The sequence below is a fragment of the Bos grunniens genome, chromosome 10 (genome assembly GCF_055505025.1).
Source record: "Bos grunniens cultivar Pamir isolate PY7600 chromosome 10, Bosgru_T2T1.0, whole genome shotgun sequence".
Lineage (NCBI taxonomy): Eukaryota > Metazoa > Chordata > Mammalia > Artiodactyla > Bovidae > Bos > Bos grunniens.
In genome coordinates, this window is record NC_141174.1 from 712,572 (window position 1) to 731,268 (window position 18,697).

Genomic DNA, 18,697 nt, shown 5'->3' on the forward strand with positions numbered 1-18,697 from the left:
CCCCCTCACCTCCAGCTTCCTGACTCAGACTTGTCTATTTATCCATGCAAAACCAAATTTTTGTTTGTTGTTTTCAAGTCAACTGGTGCAAAAGGCATAATCTGATCCAATGCCTCCATAAACATCTAATCCCAAACTGGAGTCTTCCGGCCATCGTACAAAACGGTCCATTTCTCATAGCTCATGTGGGCTTCCAGAGGTCCTCTGAGCTCTGCAGATGCAAAGGAAGGCCTGCAACAGAGTGAGCATGGCATGGGGACGGCTGGGGCTGAGGATGGGACTCCGACTCTGTGTCTGGCGTGGAGAGAAACGTGCACCACTTTTATTTGGTTTGTTTCTCTTTTTAATGGGGAGTATAGCTGCTTTGGGTTCCCCAGTGGCTCAGTGGTAAGGAATCCCTCTGCCAATGCAGGACATGCAGGTTCGATCCCTGCGTCGGGAAGATCCCCTGGAGGAGGAAATGGCAACCGGCTCCAGTATTCTTGTGCGGAAAATTCCATGGACAGAGGAGCCTGGCGGGCTGTAGTCCACGGGGTCACAAAGAGACAGATTTGACTGAGTGTGCACACAGACACATGCAAAGCTGCTTTAAAATGTTGTGTTGGTTTTGGCTGTACAGTGAACTGAATCAGCTGTAAGTATATACATACATATCCCCTTCCTCTTGGACCTCTCTCCCACCCCGCACCCCCGATTCCATCTATCCAGGTCACCGCTGAGCACAAGCTGAGCTCCCTGCAGGTTCTGAGCGATGTTCTTCTGTGCAAGGCACTGTGCACTAGTTTCTTTCTTACTGAGCAACAGGTGACCACAGACCAGCAGCAGCTATTCCCTTACGGTTCTGCAGGTCAGCACTTGCCAGTCACATGGGTTAGGGTCTCACAAGGCTGAAATCAATGTGCAGGCCAAGCTGGGCTTCTGCCCAGGGGCTCCGGCAAAACACCTACTTCAGAGTTCATTCGCGCCATGGGCAGAGCTCAGGTCCTTGCAGTCCGAGGGCCTGCTTTTCTTGGTTGTGGTTGGCAAGCATTGCTATCAGCTCCGGGAGGCTGACTCAAGGCAGGGCCTTTCCAGGTGCCCACCTCCATCTTAAAGCCAGCATCAGGGTATCTATTGGTATTGAGGCCTTTCCATGCTTTGAATCTTGTCTCTTCTGCTACCAGCTGGAGAACACTCCCAGCATTTCCGTGCTCACACGACTAGGTTAGGCCCACCCTGCTCATTTCCCAAAGTTAAAGTCGACTGATTAGTAACTGTAATTACACCTGTGAAACCCTTTCTTGCCATGTAACACACCCTAACCACAGGAGTCACACCTGAGGACAAAGGCCCCGGGGGCCATTTTACTGTTCTACCACACTACTCGGAGTGTGACTATTACTTTTATATGTCATGTGTTTTCTGATAAAAATAATGCAAAAGTACAAAGAGGAAGTTTTTTTAAAAAAAAAAACATGCCCCAAATCTCACTTCCTAGAAACAGCCATCAACATTTGGAATATATTACCTCAACGGGTCTATGTGCTCAGAAATGGAGGAGAAAGAACAACAGACAGCACCAGGATTTTACCCTGCAAATTACTTTTAAGTAAAATGATGAAAATTAATTTTCAAAAAAAAAAACCTGAAATAAAATGGAAGGAATTGCTGAACTTTGGCTAAATGTTTCTGAACCACAAACATTCTTGAAGTATCCTCTTGAAAGATAAGAAACATTAATATAAAAATCACCAAGACGTTGGAATCATGCTTGCTTAAAAGGCTGCAGTTCATGCATTCCATTTTCTAGAGTGACTATTTCCTTGCCATTACAGATGAGTGAACTTACATACTTATAAGTTCTCCTACTGCCTTTTGTCCCAACATCCACATTTTTGTTAGGTATATAGTTATTTTTACACTGTAAGAGTTTGTAAAATTTACATTTTCCCCTTAACCTTCAACCCCATGGCTGTTGAAACAACTCCACATTTAAAACCATTCAAAACTCATCTTCAGCAGTTTTTTCTCTATCCTCAGTTATCAATTTGTTTTGATTCATTTTTCGGTTAACTGGGTTTAAGTATAAAGAACTTTCAAGAATGTGCAATGCCTGAGTCTTTAATGTGCAAGAATGACTGCCAATAGGCTTTATACTTAAACGAGGACTTGGCAGAATATGAAATTCATGAGTCACATCCTTACTCTCTTGACTTTTGTAGACTTGCTTTGTTGTCATTTAACAGGTGTTGCTTTTGATTTTTTAACCTGACATGTGCAGCCGCTGATCACTCGGTAACACAGTATGAGCTGTCTACGTGCTGACTCAGTCCTTCCTTCCAGTTAAATTTCTTCTATTGCTCCATTTATTCTGAGTGCTTCTCCAGGCATGCCAATTATTCATAGATTGGGTCTCCACTGTTTATTTTCTGTAACTATCATGTTTCTGAATAATGTAAAACACTTCTCTGTCCTTTTTCATATTGTTCTACTGTGCTTTTACTTGTTCATTTTATTTTTGGTTGATTCTAAAGTGGCTTTCCACTCTTTGCTTTCTTGAGTTCTGCCACTTGGTTTTATCCTCTTGTTGCTATATAATTCCTTATTTGTACCTCAGAACCTCCTCTTTGGGACTTCTAAAAAATTCTGTAATTTCTCCAATGAGATGAAGAAGTACTGGTTAAAGATAGCATGGGATGGTACCGAATCTGCCTGCAACGTGGGAAATGCAGGTTCGATCCCTGTGTTGGGAAGATCCCCGGAGAAGGAAATGGTTACCCATTCCAGTACTCTTGCCTGGGAAATTCTATGGACAGAGTAGCCTGGTGGGCTACAGTCCATGGGGTCACAAGGAGTTGGACATGACCGAGTGACCAACACTTCTCAATAGCATGGGAAGAGGTAGAAGAAGGCCATAGAGACATTTGGTAGCTTTACTTTGGTGTGATTCCAAGTCTGTTCATTTCCTATCCATAAAGAATGTCTCTTGGGTCTTCAGGTTTGGGTGCTGTAGAGGTTCCTGAGACCCTCAGCAAGGCCCTCTTCATCTAGACTCTCGGCAATGATCTAGCAATTCCCTCCCCATTGCCTTCACCTTCTGGCCTCCAGGAGATTTCTTTGGCTTGGAGGCCAGGTCATATATAATAGAAATAAGTAAATATCACCCTGGTTTCTCCTTAATGTCAACCTTCTATGCTCTCATCCTGTTTCTGTTTCTATAAGAACACTACCTGTTTATTCTGGGGCCCCTGGGTCTTGTTGAAAGAAAAGAAAGAAAGTGAAGTCGCTCAGTAGTGTCCAACTCTTTGTGATCCCATGGACTATAGCCTACCAGGCTCCTCTGTCAGTTGGATCTTGTTACTCAAATCTAAATTTCAGTCATTTGGGTACCACTTCTCAATTTTTGCCTCATCTGCATATCACCTCTGTTACAATAAACATTCTTTTTTGAACCAATTCCCAATTCTTACTTATTTAAAATGGAAGCATATCATTATCATAAATGAAAAGCCAGTATCACTGGCTGTAAATAGGAAGTAACTATTATAAGGCAATGAAAACACAGAAGACAGTAAGTTCTAGCTAGACACATTTGTCTGAGGTCTGTATTTTTTTGTTAGAAAGAGAGATGAGTATAAATGAGAAATAAGTTAAAGGCCTTTGGCACCAAACCAAGACTGTCTTCTTGATGTAATCACAAGTGAAACCTAGCTCCAAATGGATCACCTTTTCATTGCACTATTTGATATAATTCAATGACTCTCCATGTATCACCTAGACTTACCTCCTGTTCCCCCAGTAACAGAAGATCCCCCTTGCCTTTGGGAAATCCCACTCCAATTCAAGGATCGATGATTTGGTCCCTTGGGAGCATGACACCAACATCTAAGAAAAGGTGTTTCCGGCTTAAGGCTGGAGGCAGTGTACGTTGGCTCTCCACATTTCACCAATTTCAGTGCAGAATTTTATAGTGTTTGGCAGGCACACTTCATGGTTTGTGGCTTGAGGTTTTGAGAGTTTCCTTGTTTCATTAAAAGTGGGGCTTTTTCTGTGTTTTTGCGTTGCTTTGCTGTTCATTGCTTCCGGATTTGGGGGTGTGTGTGTGAGCAAGAAGGGAGTGAAATGTCTTGGCTAACTTTAACTGGATCTGTTTGTGATGTACATGCCTCTACGGCCTCTCCCAGCTGTGCACGGGTTGGCACAGGTCCACACAGTTGGATCTCAGACCCGATCCTCAGATTAAGTCAAGGGCTCCGTAGTGGCCTCATTTGGAGGGTTCAATATGGGACACCCGGAAGTAGAAAGAGAAACTGTCTAAATGCTCTTCCCCCATCACAGGATTTCCTTCCTAGCTGTGACCTCCAGGTGTGTGTGGCTTCCCAACCTCCTTGCTGACAACAGTGGCAACATATCCATCCCGTGGTGGATGGCTGACTTCTGAGAGTATGAACGTCACACTGCCTGACTCTGTCGGCCTCTGCGCCTACAGAGAGCCCCTTAAGTGTCCTGAGTCTATGTCACACAGGGAGGTTCTGACAGAGCCAAAAACAGAATCAAGATGATGACAATGTCATTTTTTGTTTTTGTAAAGAGGTTCTTCCCAGATGGTGCAGTGGTTAAGAATCCACCTGCCCGTGCAGGAGGTCCAAGAGACGTGGGTTTGATCCCTGGGTTGGGAAGATCCCCTGGAGAAGGAAATTGCAACCCACCCTAGTGTTCTTGCCTGGAAGCGTCCACGGACAGAGGAGCCTGGCGGGGTACAGCCCGTGGGGTCGTAAAGGGTGTGAGGCGGTGAGACTGGAGTTCCCAGTTCTTACAAAGTCAAAGATGACGAGCTTGCAGCTCACACTGCGTGAAAATGGGCTCGCTGGGTCTTGAGGGCTTACACAAGGCAGGCTCTCCGCCGCTGCTGTGCTTCAGCCCTCCCCAGAGCCCCGTCTAAGGGCAAGAGGCCCACACGGCAGGATGCCATGGACGCAGGCCCACAAGATGACGGGCTGAGCGGGGAGCCCCGTGCCAGCACCGAGTACCATCAAGCCTGGTGGAAGGCCATTCCTAGGGGGAGCAATCCTATTTTCAAGCTTATTCCTCTGTCACTCTTTCCAGCCTTGGCAGAAACCTGACTTTCTCCTGGATGCCCTGTCCTTCCCAGCCCTGTCGTGCACAGATCTGCTTTCCCTACTTGTCCTCTCTCAGGGCAGGAGGGAGAGCTACATCCAGAGCCCTGTCCACCCTCTCACTCCTCCTCAACACGCTTCCTCCTCGGACTCCAACCATCCACTCACTATATGTGTGTGCTTGGTCGCTCAGTTGTGTCTGACTCTGTGACCCTATGGACTGTAGCCCTCCAGGCTCCTCTGTCTATGGGATTTGCCAGGCGAGAATGCTGGAGTGGGTCGCCATTTCCTCCTCCGGGGCATCTTCCAGACCCAGGGATTGAACTCAAGTCTCCTGTGTCTCCTGCACTGGCAGGTGGATTCCTTACCACTGAGTCGCCAGTAAAGCCTCTCACGTCGCTGTCTCACTTTATTTGGCATTTTCAACCACTGACTTTTAATTTTCCTTCCTACTCTATCTAGCATCATCGCTACCTCTGAAAAGTTGCCATTGTTTCCAAACTTTAACTCATTCTTACTTACCATCCTCTACTCTAACGGTTGCAGGTTAGAGTTGCACATTGCAAAATTGGTTCTACATTATAATCATTCGGGAGCTTAAAAAAAAAATAATAGTAAAGTCCAGGCTCTGCTTCAGACCAACTAATTCACACTTTTCAGGGATGGAAATACATATATATTTTTTAAGTATCCCAGCTGACTCCAATGTGCAGCCAAGACTGGGAAGTGCTGTCTCACTCGTCTCCATCAGCTCCATCAGCTGCACTGCCCTCTCAACCAGCTTGGGCCCCAGGGCCACTCATCTCAACCAGGTTGTCGCCAGCTGCCTATCTCCAAACCCTGCCTGAGCCGCCTGGGCTAGTCAGCGATCACCCAAGCTGTCCCACAGTATCTGTTTTCTACAGAGACTGTTCCAAACTGTTTCCACTATCCTTAAATCCAAATCCATCTCATCCCGTCTCCCCTACCCCTCAGCACAGGGCTGGACCGTCTGAATTGTCTGTCTGAAATTTTTGCTACGTGTGTGCACATTTGTATAGTTTTTAGCTATTTACAGGTGGGATCAGCTCACAGAGCCTATTCCTGCTTTACTGAGATTATATCCACAATTAGCAAGCCTTTTTATACCTACTCTTTATTTTTAAAAATTTATTTATTTTAAATTGAAAGATAACTGCTTTATGGAATTTTGCTGTTTTCTGCCAAACATCAGCATGAATCGGCCACAGTGTGCCTACTCTTTAGAGGCATGCTTCCTGCTTTCTCTCTCATTCACTTAACAAACATTCACTGAAAGCCTCTGCTGGGTTTCAGTGAATGTGAGATGCCAGGGACGCTGAGATGAGAGGACTGAGATGTCCTCACGTCCACAAGCTGGTCCAGGCCTGCCTCTAGCCCCGCTTCCCTCTGCCTGCCACAGTGAAAGATGCGACACCTCCTCCCATCAAAGGCGAACCTCACAGAGAGCTCAGGCTCCAAACCCCGTCCACTCTTGGAGAGCTTTTCTTTATTGGTTCTCCAACCTCTCCTCCATGACCATCCCACCACCATCCAAACATGTTCCAGTACTTTTCATCTTAAAATACAACTGAACAGAAAATTACCAATAGAATATCATAGTCATTTGCTGTAAGCAATGCCTACAAAAGATGCTAAAATCAGTGGGCAGAAGTTTAAAGAGAAACTGGATATTTGCATAGTCTAAAAGCATCTCACTCGCCCTCCCAGTATTTATTAATTACAATGGGAAAAGAATAACTTCACAGAAATCTGGCAAACGCCACCCTTAACCAAGTGCTCAAGGGTGACATCACAAGCAATAAGAATATAAAGTTCTTGTGCCCCTGACTGGGCTTCCTTGGTGGCTCAGATGGTAAAGAGTCTGTCAGCAATGCAGGAAACTCAAGTTCAATCCCTGGGTACCCCTGATATGATGAATTGACACAGCATGTCCACTTCGGTGGGACTCTTGCCAAAAATGTGCAACCTCAATTCAACTATAAACAAAACATCAGACAAATCCAAATGGAAGGACATACTGCAAAAATACGTAACCAGTAGTTTTCAAAACAGTCAAGGTCATGAAAGGCAAGAAAAGACTAAAGAGTCACTTGGACAGCAAGGAGATCCAACCAGTCTATCCTAAAGGAAATCAGTCCCGAATATTCATTGGAAGGACCGAAACTGAAGCTGAAACTCCAATACTTTGGCCACTTGATGCGAAGAACTGACTCACTGGAAAAGACCCTGATGCTGGGAAAGATTGAAGGTGGGAGAAGGGGATGGCAGAGGATTAGACGGTTAGTTGGCATCACTGACTCAATGGACATAAGCTTGAGTAAACTCCGGGAGTTGGTGATGGACAGGGAGGCTTGGCATGCTGTAGTCCATGGGGTCGCAAAGAGTTGGACATGACTGAGCGACTGAACTGAACTGAACAGATTGGAGAAGACTAAAGAGCCCAGGACCACTAAATGTAGTGTAGGAAAATGGATTGGATTCTGGCACATTGAAATTTAAATCTCACATAATCTTCCTATGTCATGGCAGTCCCTTCTTATTCTAGTTCTTTTTCAATCATTAAAAAATATGGAAACCATTTTTATGAAAAAAATGAAATCTGTAGAGTCTATAGTGTAACAATATTGTACCAACGTTAATTCTCAGTTTTGACGACTAAATTATACTATGTAACATATTAACCTCAGGAAAAGCTAGATGGAGGGTATGTGGAAACTTTGTAATATATATTTTTTTGCAAAGAAGTGAAAGTGAAAGTCGCTCAGTAGTGTCCAACTCTTTGTGACCCCATGGACTATACGGTCCATGGAATTCTCCAGGCCAGAATACTGGAGTGCTGTCCTTTCTCCAGGGGATCTTCCACCCCAGGGATTGAACCCAGGTCTCCTGCACTGCAGGCCCCCGAGAATAACCGGAGCGGGTAGCCTATCCCTTCTCCAGTGGATCTTCCCGACAAGTGATTTGCAAATGTAAAAATTATCTGAAACTAAAAAGTTAAAAAAACACAAATAAGCTCCCTGGACCCCTCCAGCTAGGGCCTCCCTTCTTTATTTCCCTTCAGAAGCAGATTCCTTGAGAAACATGTTCTTCGTGCGCAGTTTCCGGTCCTTCACCTCCCACCTGCTTTACCAAAACTGCGTAGGAAATTGTCACCAGTGGCCCTCAAGCTGGCAAATTTATGAAATCTTTCATCTATGTGACCACTCAGGGCATGGAACCCACCTGACCACTCCCTTCTTCTTGAAACACCTTGGCTTCCAAGATAGAAAACTTTCCGGGTTTTCCTTCTGCACTTTCGACTCAGCTTTTCAATGTCGTTGTTGAAATTCCTAGACTTCAGTCCTGGGCTCCTCTTCTCTTTCCTTCACATTCTCTCCCCGCTTAATCTTATTGATGCCTCTGGCCTCAAATACCATCTACAGGTCAGTGATTCCTAAATTTCTACCTCTACCCTAGACCTCTCTGCAGAGATCCAGACTCATACAGACACATAGCTATGTACTACAGGCATTGAGTGTCTCAAACTCTTTTTATTAGAATTCTTTATTTTTAAAATTGTGGTAAAATACACGTAACATAAAATTTACCATTCTAACTATTTTAGGCGTATAGTTCAGTTGCACTAAGTACATTCACGTTGTCGTGTAACCATCCCCACCATCCATCTCCAGAACTCTTTTCATCTTATAAAACTGAAGCTCTGTACCCACTCAACAGTAACTTCCTACTCCTCTCACCCCAGCCTGGTAACCACTAGTCTACTTTCTGTCTCAGTACCTCAGATAAGTAGAATCATGCAGCATTTGTTCTTTTGTGACTGGCTTATTTCACTTAGCGTAATATCTTCAGGGTTCATACATGTTGTAGCATGTGTCAGAATTTCCTTATTTTTCATTCAGTTCAGTTCAGTTCAGTTGCTCAGTCATGTCTGACTCCTTGCAACCCCACAAATTGCAGCACGCCAGGGCCTCCCTGTCCATCACCAACTCCCGGAGTTCACCCAAACTCACGTTCATCGAGTCGGTGATGCCATCCAGCCATCTCATCCTCTGTCGTCCCCTTCTCCTCCTGCCTTCAATCCCTCCCAGCATCAGAGTCTTTTCCAATGAGTCAACTCTTTGCATGAGGTGGCCAAAGTATTGGAGTTTCAGCTTTAGCATCAGTCCTTCTAATGAACACCCAGGACTGATCTTAACTAATTTTTATTTGCAGTATGGTTGCTTTCAAAATTAAACTCAGTATTTTGTGTGCAATGTGCCCTTCCTTTAGTTCACCCCCGCCCCTTACACAGTGCCACCTTTCTCTCCCATCCACGCAGTTGCACCTGCTAGAAACTTTGATGTCATTTCAGACATCCCTTCTATCCTCGTCAATGAAATCAACCCTCCATGAAGTCTAAGACATGTACCTGGACGCCTTCCCTTTCTTTTCCGTATCCACAGCACCTGCTATCACCTTTCACTCTGACTACTGTGACAACTTCCTAACTGGTCTCCCTGTATCCCTCCTGCTCCCTCCAGCCCACTCTCCAAATACTAACCGCACAGTACCTTGTGGAAATACTTCCTCAACTCCATCATTTCCCCTTTTGGCTTCACATAGGAAAAACTCCCAAATTATCAATAGGCTTGCCACAAACTTTACCATCAAGTCTCTTTCTGCCTCCTTCACCTCATCTCTTGCTTACCATGTTAAGCCAGCCCCATTTGCTTCTCTCAAGCTCTAGAATACAACTGGCTCTTTGTCAGTCTCAGAACTTTGCATCTGCATCTTCCTTAGAGTTTTTTCCCTGCAGCGATTCCCTTCTGAAATTGTCAGGGTAGGTTGGCTTCTGCTTTGGTAGCAAACAACCCCATCATCTCAATAGGTGATGCCTAAAAAGATTTCCTTATTGCTCACATCTCAGTCTGATGGAGGTCAGGATGGCTCTTCTTCACGTGGAGACTCAGGGGTTCGGGGCTGGTCTAAATTGTGGAATGCCCACAGTTCAGTTGCTGTGTAAAGAGAACAGAGCATGAACGACTCTGGATGGGGCCAGGCCTGGAATGGCACACATCATATCTGCCCACACCCCACTGGCAAGATCATAGTCACATGACCGTAGCCTAACTGCAAAGGGGAAAAAACACACTTTTCCTGTGTGTCTAGGAAGAGGAAACGAGATTGGTGAGCATCAGGCCAGTCTCTGCCACATCCTGGTTAAAATCTACTCATCTTTAAAGAATCAGTTTAAAAGATACTTCCTTATACAGGCCTCCAAGCTCCTCTAACCTAAATAGGTCCCCCCAATGTCCTCTATTGTAGCATGCTATAATTTTCCTTTACAGCATGATTGAATTAGAAAGTTTACAGTCCTTTATGTGATTATTTAATGCTCATTTCCATTTTGAGACTATTGCTCTATAAGAGCAAAGACTACATCTGTTTGGCTCCCCTGTGTCTCTAGCATCTATCACAAAACTTGGTTCATAACTGGCATAAAAGTTGCTGAGTGAACAAATGAACAATTGCACAGTCATTTCCTTGTTCCAAAGAGCATACTACTTGTGGAAGAGAAAGACAAGTAACTAGACAGTCCTGGTTTAGCGGGAGGAATGTTCCATGCAGGTAAGCCCAGGAACTGAGGCAACCACCCGAACGAGCTCCTGCGGCATCTTGGCTTCTTTTCGATGGGACTTTAAGCCAGGAGTCTGCAAACTATGGCCTGCAGGCAAATCTGATTTCCTACTTGTTTTGTTTTTAATGGCCCAAGAGCCAAGAATTGTTTTTATATTTTTGGATGTTTGAAAAGAATTAAAAGAATATATAATCATGTGAAAATTATGTAGATTTACTTACAGTGTCCATAAAGTTTCATTGGAACACAGTCACATCCATTAGTGTGCTTGTCTGCGGCTGCTTTCACACCGAAAGAGCAGAGATGAACGGCTGTGAAAGAGACTGTGGCCAGCAAAGCCTAAAATAACTATTTACTATTTGGCTCTTTATAGAAAAAGTTTGCTGACCTCCTAATCTAATTCCTGCTTGGTTTAAAAATCCACTTTTATGCGAATGCTATCTAAGTGTCCATCTTTAATTCCCTCCTTTTCCCATTCTCATGCCCACAGCCAGAAATCCTGGTAAGCTCGAACCTTGCGACAGTATTCTTGCTGTGCCACATTTCTCCTCCTCCCTCAGGCTATCTTCTCACTATGACCAAAGCTAATGTCCAAGAGAAGAGCTCTGACATCACAGATACTCCTTGAGGCTCCTCATCCTGTCCTAAACAAAATCTGTACTGCCTAGTATTGTAGTCAAGATTCTCCATTATCTTGCCAAGGCTTATCTTTTCAACTATGTTCCTAACATCATATCTCCACCCAGCATTAGCAGTCATAACCCACCCCTGTCTTCTCTACTTCCAAGCCTAGCTCACAGTTACTATCTCTGTATGAAATATCTGCAGCTGGTGCTTCTATTTCATCCATGCTTTAAGTCGGTTATCTCAAGTGCCTCAGTGCCCTAAAAGCCTTCCTCAGCTCCTCTACTGAGAACAATTATTGGCATCTGTGCAATTCTCTAGGGTTGTATAACTGTTTTATTTCAAATCCTGCTTTAAAGTTTCCTGTGTATACACACAGATTGTTTCTCATGTTCTACTGAAAGCTGCTAAGAGGCAGGATTTGTATTCTATTTTATTAATTTATGTAGCCTTTTGGCGCCTGAAAAGAAAAAGTGTTAGTCGCTCAGTCGTGTTGGGGACTCTGTGCAACCCCACAGCTGTGGCCCGCCAGACTCCTCTGTCCATGGTATTCTCATGCATGAATACTGGAGTGGGTTGCCATGCCCTTCTCCAGGCGGATCTTCCTGACTCAGGGAATGAACCCAGGTCTCCTGCATTGCAGACAGATTCTTTACCATCTGAACGAGTACAAAATGAAAATGTTTATCCACTGCAAAAGTCCTCAAGGAGAGCTGGGATTGTGAATTTTTGAAATGTCTAAGAACTACCTGTACTCAAGCACGAACTCCACTTTACTTTGTTTAGAACTCACTAGGACGAGCAACATCTTTTAGAGACATACCGTCGTCCAGCGGGCGCACACCTTGGAAGGCTTGGGGCCTTGAAGTTCGAACACCTGCAAACACGTGCGTGAGAGGCGCTTGCTTCCAGGCTCCTCCTTTGTCCATGGTGATTGGCGGACCAAACCGTCCAATCAGCCCTCCCCGCCTCTTTCGGCAACAGCCAATCACAGGCCCCGAGCGCCTCCAGACTACTAGACTGTTTACTAACAACAGATCGGAGCTGGGGGATAAGGGGCGTGGCCGTCCTGGGAATGTCGGGGACGGGAAGGCTCCGACTGCGCGTGCGCATCAGCGCAGGTGGGCGGAGCAAAAGCCAGGCTCACCAATCGGATTGCTCGCGCTCCTCCCTCGCCTGCCGCCCGCCGAGCAACAACAGTTCGAGCCGCGGGGCGGGGCGACTCGCCTCGCGTCAGAAAGCGCTGCCCAACGGGACCCGGCGCTGGCGGCGGCGCGCGCCCCGCGCCCAATCGGCAACGGCGGCTCGCAAGGCCGCCGACCCTGCTGGCTGTGGGCGGGGCGGCTCCGGGGGAGGCGGGGAGCGGGGCGGAGTGGCTGCGCGGTACTAGCGGCGCCCGCCGAGGGGAGGCGGCGGGAGCGGGAAAGCGGCTCGCCCCGGCGTCCGGGCAGCTGAGCGGCCGCGCCCCGGCTCCAGGGGCGGCGGCGGGAGCTGAGGGGCCGGGCGCCCCGGAGCAGCCCGCGGGCTCGGGCGAGGGGAAGATGGAGGAGAAGGGCGGCAGCGGCGGGGACGCCGGCGGAGAGCAGCTCCGCGTCGTCAAGCACGAGCTGCGGACGGGTGAGCGGCCCGCCCCCTGCCGGCCGGGCTCGGCGCTGGGGTGCGCGGGGCGGGGCGGGGGTCCCGGGGGTCCCCGGCGGCTGGCCCGAAGTTTCCCGGGAGTAGCGGCGGGCCGGGCTAGGGGCGCGGCACTGACTGACCCAGGTGTGTTCGCGCCCCGTCCCGCCCGGGGACGCACCTGCCCCTCACGCGTCTGGGAGGCGCGCCTTGCTCGCGGTGGGGGAGCGACGCTTAGGTCGGAGCGCGGCTCCCCCGCGCTCGCCTCCCTGGAGGCTCCTGCGGTGCCGGCGTCCTGGGCGCGGGGAAGGGGCGGCTGTCCCCCGGCCGTGTGGATCCAGCCTCAGAGCTGCAGGCACTGAGGGCTTTACGAGCCATCATAGTGAAGTACCGTACTTGGCCTCGAGTCTCTTTCAAAGGTCTTTTGAGGAGGCTCAGTAAATTCAAAGCTCCAGGTAAACCCGGCTGATGAGCCCCCTTACGGCGCTCACGCGCTGATTTTGGGGTCTCTCCAGTCGACTCAGGCTTTATACTTGTTACTTTATTCCTTGTGGGTCTGGGATGTTCCTTATGGGAAACGCTTCTTCCGACTAATCAGTACAGATTGGGTTTGTATTTGTGGAGTCCAGTCCCCTGTTAGAGATCCTTTTTCATTTCTGAACAGATAATACATTTTAACGAGTTGTTCATTATTTACTATTAAATATTTCTGTGAGTGTTAAGAATTTTGATTCAGCTTCTTTGGCATCTTGGGATATTCTTTTATTGTGTAGGGACAGAGCTTATGTAGGTTTCAGGTGTGTGCCTAGCACCCCTTGTTACAATTTTGAACAGATTGCAAAGTTATATCTGTCACTTGTTCTTTAAGTTTTTGTTATTGCTGGTTGGCATTGAGCGCCAGTGTGGTGACTTAAGAGGGGTGTCAAATGCATGCTTACTTATTTCAACATTAACATTGGCTTAAAACAATTTTTTGGGGGGGTCAATGTGAGTTTGTTATGTATCTTGAGCCAGTTACTCCATAATTTTTTGGAGTTCCTAATGTAACTTGTGTGGGCTTGTTTGGTTTGATTTTCCTCTCTCAGCTTAACAGACAACTGATGTTTTCAAAGGGCTATTCAATACTTTATTCCATAAGCATTTCTTTTGTATTAATGTCTGATTTGTGCCAGGCTCAGCGTCAGGTGCTTTTTGATGTGGAGATTTTGAATTTCTTTTTCTTTTCTTACGTAACGATTCCCTGATTCATATATGTAGACTCGTGCTGTGCAGCAAAAGCTGCTTGAAGTCATGTGTTCTCAGCCACTGACCATGGTGCAGTAAGCAGCTTTTTGCTGAATGACCAAGGAGCAACCTGCTTGATTAGTGGTCAACCAACTGCTCAGTTTCTGGGTTTTGCAAACAATACTAGTTTTGTAGAAAACAATGAGTACTGCTTTATTTTCCCTTTCCTACCAACTATGTGAATCATCAGCTTCAGGTTTGCGTTTTTAGAGATTTTTCTGATAGATGGTGAAATTATACTGAATTCATTAGTACTGTTAACTGTCAAAGGAACAGAACAGTCAGTTTGATTTATTGCTGAACATTGAAACAACTGACCGGATATGGTGGTCAAAAACACTTAAAATACAACTTGAGAGATTCAGTCATCTTCAGCCAGCTGGGCTCCTGTCAGCATACGCGGCTGTAAAAGGCGCTGCAGTAACTTGATCTGACGTGGTCCCTTGCTTCCCAAGATGTGGACACGCATATAGTCATATCAGGTCAGCAGTCGGTGATTCCTCGATTGTGCTCAGCACTGTATTGTCTGCTGTAGGATGAACAAAAAGGCGATACAAGTTACGTGGAAAGACACGGACAGGGTCCCAGTGGTGTAGACCGAGTAGCATAGCGTGCCTGGGTGTGGAATCGAATGGGAAAAACTGTGTGCTCAGTCGTGCCGACTCTTTGGGACCCCATGGACTGTAGCCCACCAGGCTCCTCTGTCTATGGGATTTTCCAGGCAAGAATACTGAGAGTGGGTTGCCATTTCCTCCTCCAGGGGATCTTCCTGACCCAAGGATCAAACTCAAGTCTCCTGTGACTCCTGCACTGCAGGCAGATTCTAGACTTTGTCTAAATCCGAGCTCTGCCAGTTACTAGCTGTGTAGACTTGGGCAGGTCACTTCACTCTTTCAGACTCACTTCTCTCACCTACAGAATATGAAAACTGAAGGAGACTCTGTTGGAAAAGTGCAAAGCAGTTTGCTTGGTGCATAATAGCTCTCAGGAGCTGTTGGTTCGTGTAGGTCTGAAGATCACCCGGTAACAGCATCTTTTCTTGGAGCTTGCAGGTTACTCCAGCGCCAGGTCCTCATTCAGGGCTTGCCCTGTGCTGTGCTGCTCGGCTGTCATCTCTTTCTGCATATGTCTTGCCTTCTGAAGCCGAGTGTAAACCCCTGTGATCCCCACCGCTTAGCAGTCTGTGTGTGTCTCTTCAACAGCATTTAACACACAGAGCTGTAATAATTTACTTGTCTGTGCTGGACTGTAAGGTGCTGCCATGTCCTTTATCCATTTTCAGCCCCTGGCATATAGTAAGTACTCAAATGTTGGGTGAATTCACTGAGTGCATGAAAATCCAGGACAGAATCTAAGTTTATTGTAGTCCCAGTATCTTGTAGATGTTAGGTGGTTGATTAGTGGATGCCAGTGACCATGAAAGCTAAAAATGAAGAGAAAGGGATTGATTAGATCAGTTAAACGCACATTTCTTGACACTCTGTTTTCTAGGCTAAATGGTGCTAATGACACAAAAGAGAAAATATCTTGGCCTCTGCTGGTTGGGGAGGAGGCAGTGTAAATCAGTAGTTAGGGTATATTGTCAGACTATAAGAGAAGGGTGCACAGAGTGTAAAGATAGCAAAGGTGAAGTTTAGGGATTTTAGGTTTCGAATAATCAAATCTAACTGTCGAACAACAGCAGCAAAATAGAGGGATTATTATTGGAAGGATATTGGGTTATCTGATTTATTCCATATTTCATTACCTCTTATGTACTGAGTTCCACATTATGTACTGGACATGTGTGGTCTTCCCCCGAAATGACAGGGTTGCATCAGACATCGCTGGAACCAGGGACTGGTGTCTCTGTTGTCTCCACCTTGAATCTTTGCTTGTCTCTGTGATGGCCTCCTTCGTTTTCCCACATGGACAGGAACTCAGCTGTTGACAGACCCTGACTTTTAGGTCTTACAGCTCTGGGTACTGGATCAGCTTTAGGTATGCAAATCTTGGGGAAGGACTTTAGTAGCCTGGCTTTGGTCAGCTGCCTACTTTCAGATTGTTCAGCTAAGGCCAGAGAGTGGTGTCCTGTTCTGCTAGCATGAGAACTACTGTGGGGAACCTATGGACGGGGGTGAGACCAGACTCTTACAAGAGGACGGATTGGTGGGTACACATTTCCTTAGATGTCCGTCATTAGGAGAGAGAGCCTCACGCTGAGGATAGAGTCAGGAGAGGGGTATTAGTTATCTGTTGCTGTGCAGCAAATGATCGCAAACTTAGTGACTTAAAGCACCATGGTTCCTGCGGCTCAGGAATTCAGGAGTTGCTTAGCCTGGTGGTGTTGGCTCAGGGTCTCTCATGAGGTTGTAGTCAAGGTTTTGGCCAGGACTGCATTCACCTGAAGACTTGTCTGGGGCAGGAGATGCCCTTTCAAGACAGCTTACTCGCGTGTTGTGGGCAGGACGCTTCAGGTCCTCGCTCTGTGGCCCTTTCCGTGCAGCTGCCTGAGTGTCCTGCTCGTGTGACAGCTGGCTCCCCTGGGACAGGTGATCGAAGGGGAGAGCGGTGTGGAAGCTGCAGTGTCTTCGTTGTTAAACAGCTTTTTTTGAGATACAGTTTACATACTATAAAGTCTACTTGTGTTTAGTGTACAATTCAATCATTTTAAGTATATTTATAGTTATACAACCATCACCACAATCTAATTTTAGAACTTTCCATCACTCTAAAAAGAAACTTCTTACCCATTTTTATCGGTCACTCCACATTCTCACCACCCATTCCTCAGTCCTGGGCATCTGCTAATTCTGCTTTTTGTCTGTGTATTTGCCTAGGGACATTTTATATTATGGAACTTCATAAAATGTGGTCTTTTTTTTTTTTAATGTGTATTTGCTTATATTTGGCTGTGTTAGATCTTCGTAGCTGCTCCGTCTCTCCTCTAGTTGCGGAGAGCATGGGCTTCTGGTTGCAGTGCCTTCTCTTGTTGCAGAGCTCTGGTTCTAGGGCATGCGGGCATGCAGGCTCAGAGGTTGCGGCTCCCAGGCTCTAACGGACAGGCTCAGGGGTTGTGGCAAGTGGGCTTGTGGCCTCGTGGCAACAGGACCTTCCTGGACCAGGGATCAAGCCGTGTCCTCTGCGCTGGCAGGCGGAATCTTAGCCACTGGACCAGTAGGGTCGCCTGGTGTGTGATCTTTTATGACTAGTTTCTTTCACTAAACATGGTGTTTTCAAGATCCATCAATTTCTAGTGTGTGTCAGCACTTCATTTTTTAAATTGACAGATAATATTCCATTGTATGGATATACCTGTTTTGTTGTCCATTCATCACTTGATCGACATTTGGGTTGTTCCGACCTTTTGGCCATTGTGAATAATGCTGCTATGTACATTTGTGTACAAAGTTTTCTTGGGTAGATATTAAGAGTAAACTTACTGGACCACGGGGTAAGTCTATGTTAAACTGTTGAGTTTTTCAGCGTGGCTGCACTGCTCTCTAGTCCCGCCAGCAACGAACACAGGTTCTGATTTCTCCACACCCTCGCCAGCACTTGTTCCCCTTTTTGCTTGGAGCCATTCCCGTGAGTATGGAGTGGTGTCTCCCTGTAGTTTTGATTTGTGTTTCCTAATGACTAATGATGTTGGCCATCATTTCATGTGCTTATGAGTGCTTTGTATATGTTTGGAGAGATGTCTGTCCAGATCCTTTGCCCATTTTTAAGTTGGTTAATTTATTATTGAGAAACGAATTCTTTATGTTTTGTAGATATAGATCCCTTATTAGTATAGTTTGAAATATTTTCTCCCAGTTTATAGGAGAAAATTATCTTTTTGTGATAACCTTAGAGGTAGTACAGTTTCTTAATTTTGGTGAAATCCAACTTTTTTTTTTTTTTTTAATAATTTTTTTTCTTTTTTTAATTTCAGGTACACACATGCTCCCCATCCTGAACCCTCCTCCCTCCCCCCTCCCCATACCATCCCCCTGGGCCGTCCCAGCGCACCAGCCCCAAGCATCCAGCATCGTGCACTGAACCTGGACTGGCATCTCGTTTCATACATGACATTTCACATGTTTCAATGCCATTCTCCCAAATCTTCCCACCCTCTCCCTCTCCCACAGAGTTCATAAGACTGTTCTATACATCAGTGTCTCTTTTGCTGTCTCGTATACAGGGTTATCGTTACCATCTTTCTAAATTCCATATATATGCGTTAGTATACTGTATTTATGTTTTTCCTTCTGGCTTACTTCACTCTGTATAATAGGCTCCAGTTTCATCCACCTCATTAGAACTGATTCAAATGTATTCTTTTTAATGGCTGAGTAATACTCCATTGTGTATATGTACCACAGCTTTCTTATCCATTCATCTGCTGATGGACATCTAGGTTGCTTCCATGTCCTGGCTATTATAAACAGTGCTGCGATGAACATTGGGGTACACGTGTCTC

The 18,697-nt window shown here is 46.1% G+C and overlaps 1 protein-coding gene and 1 long non-coding RNA gene across 7 annotated transcripts in view; one reads left to right on the forward strand and one right to left on the reverse strand.

Moving 5' to 3' along the window:
* LOC147363839 (uncharacterized) overlaps positions 1–12,306 on the reverse strand; it is a 29,236-nt gene extending 16,930 nt beyond the window's left edge. The window contains exons 1-3 of one of the 2 annotated variants that reach the window (XR_015133828.1): positions 12,182–12,290; positions 10,956–11,057; positions 8,794–10,111 (exon numbers count right to left, since the gene is read on the reverse strand). This is a non-coding gene — a long non-coding RNA (uncharacterized LOC147363839). Of the gene's footprint in view, positions 1–8,793; positions 10,112–10,955; positions 11,058–12,181 lie in introns of those variants that run through there. The other variant, XR_015133829.1, reaches the window with a different exon arrangement.
* Positions 12,307–12,702: 396 nt separating this feature from the next.
* RPS6KA5 (ribosomal protein S6 kinase A5) overlaps positions 12,703–18,697 on the forward strand; it is a 200,612-nt gene continuing 194,617 nt past the window's right edge. For 2 of the 5 annotated variants that reach the window (XM_086319110.1, XM_086319114.1), the window contains exon 1: positions 12,704–12,975. In XM_086319110.1, coding sequence (XP_086175236.1) covers positions 12,900–12,975 — 76 coding nt within the window. In that variant the 5' untranslated portion in view covers positions 12,704–12,899. Of the gene's footprint in view, positions 12,976–18,697 lie in introns of all 5 variants that reach the window. The other 3 variants (XM_086319117.1, XM_086319120.1, XM_086319118.1) reach the window with 3 other exon arrangements.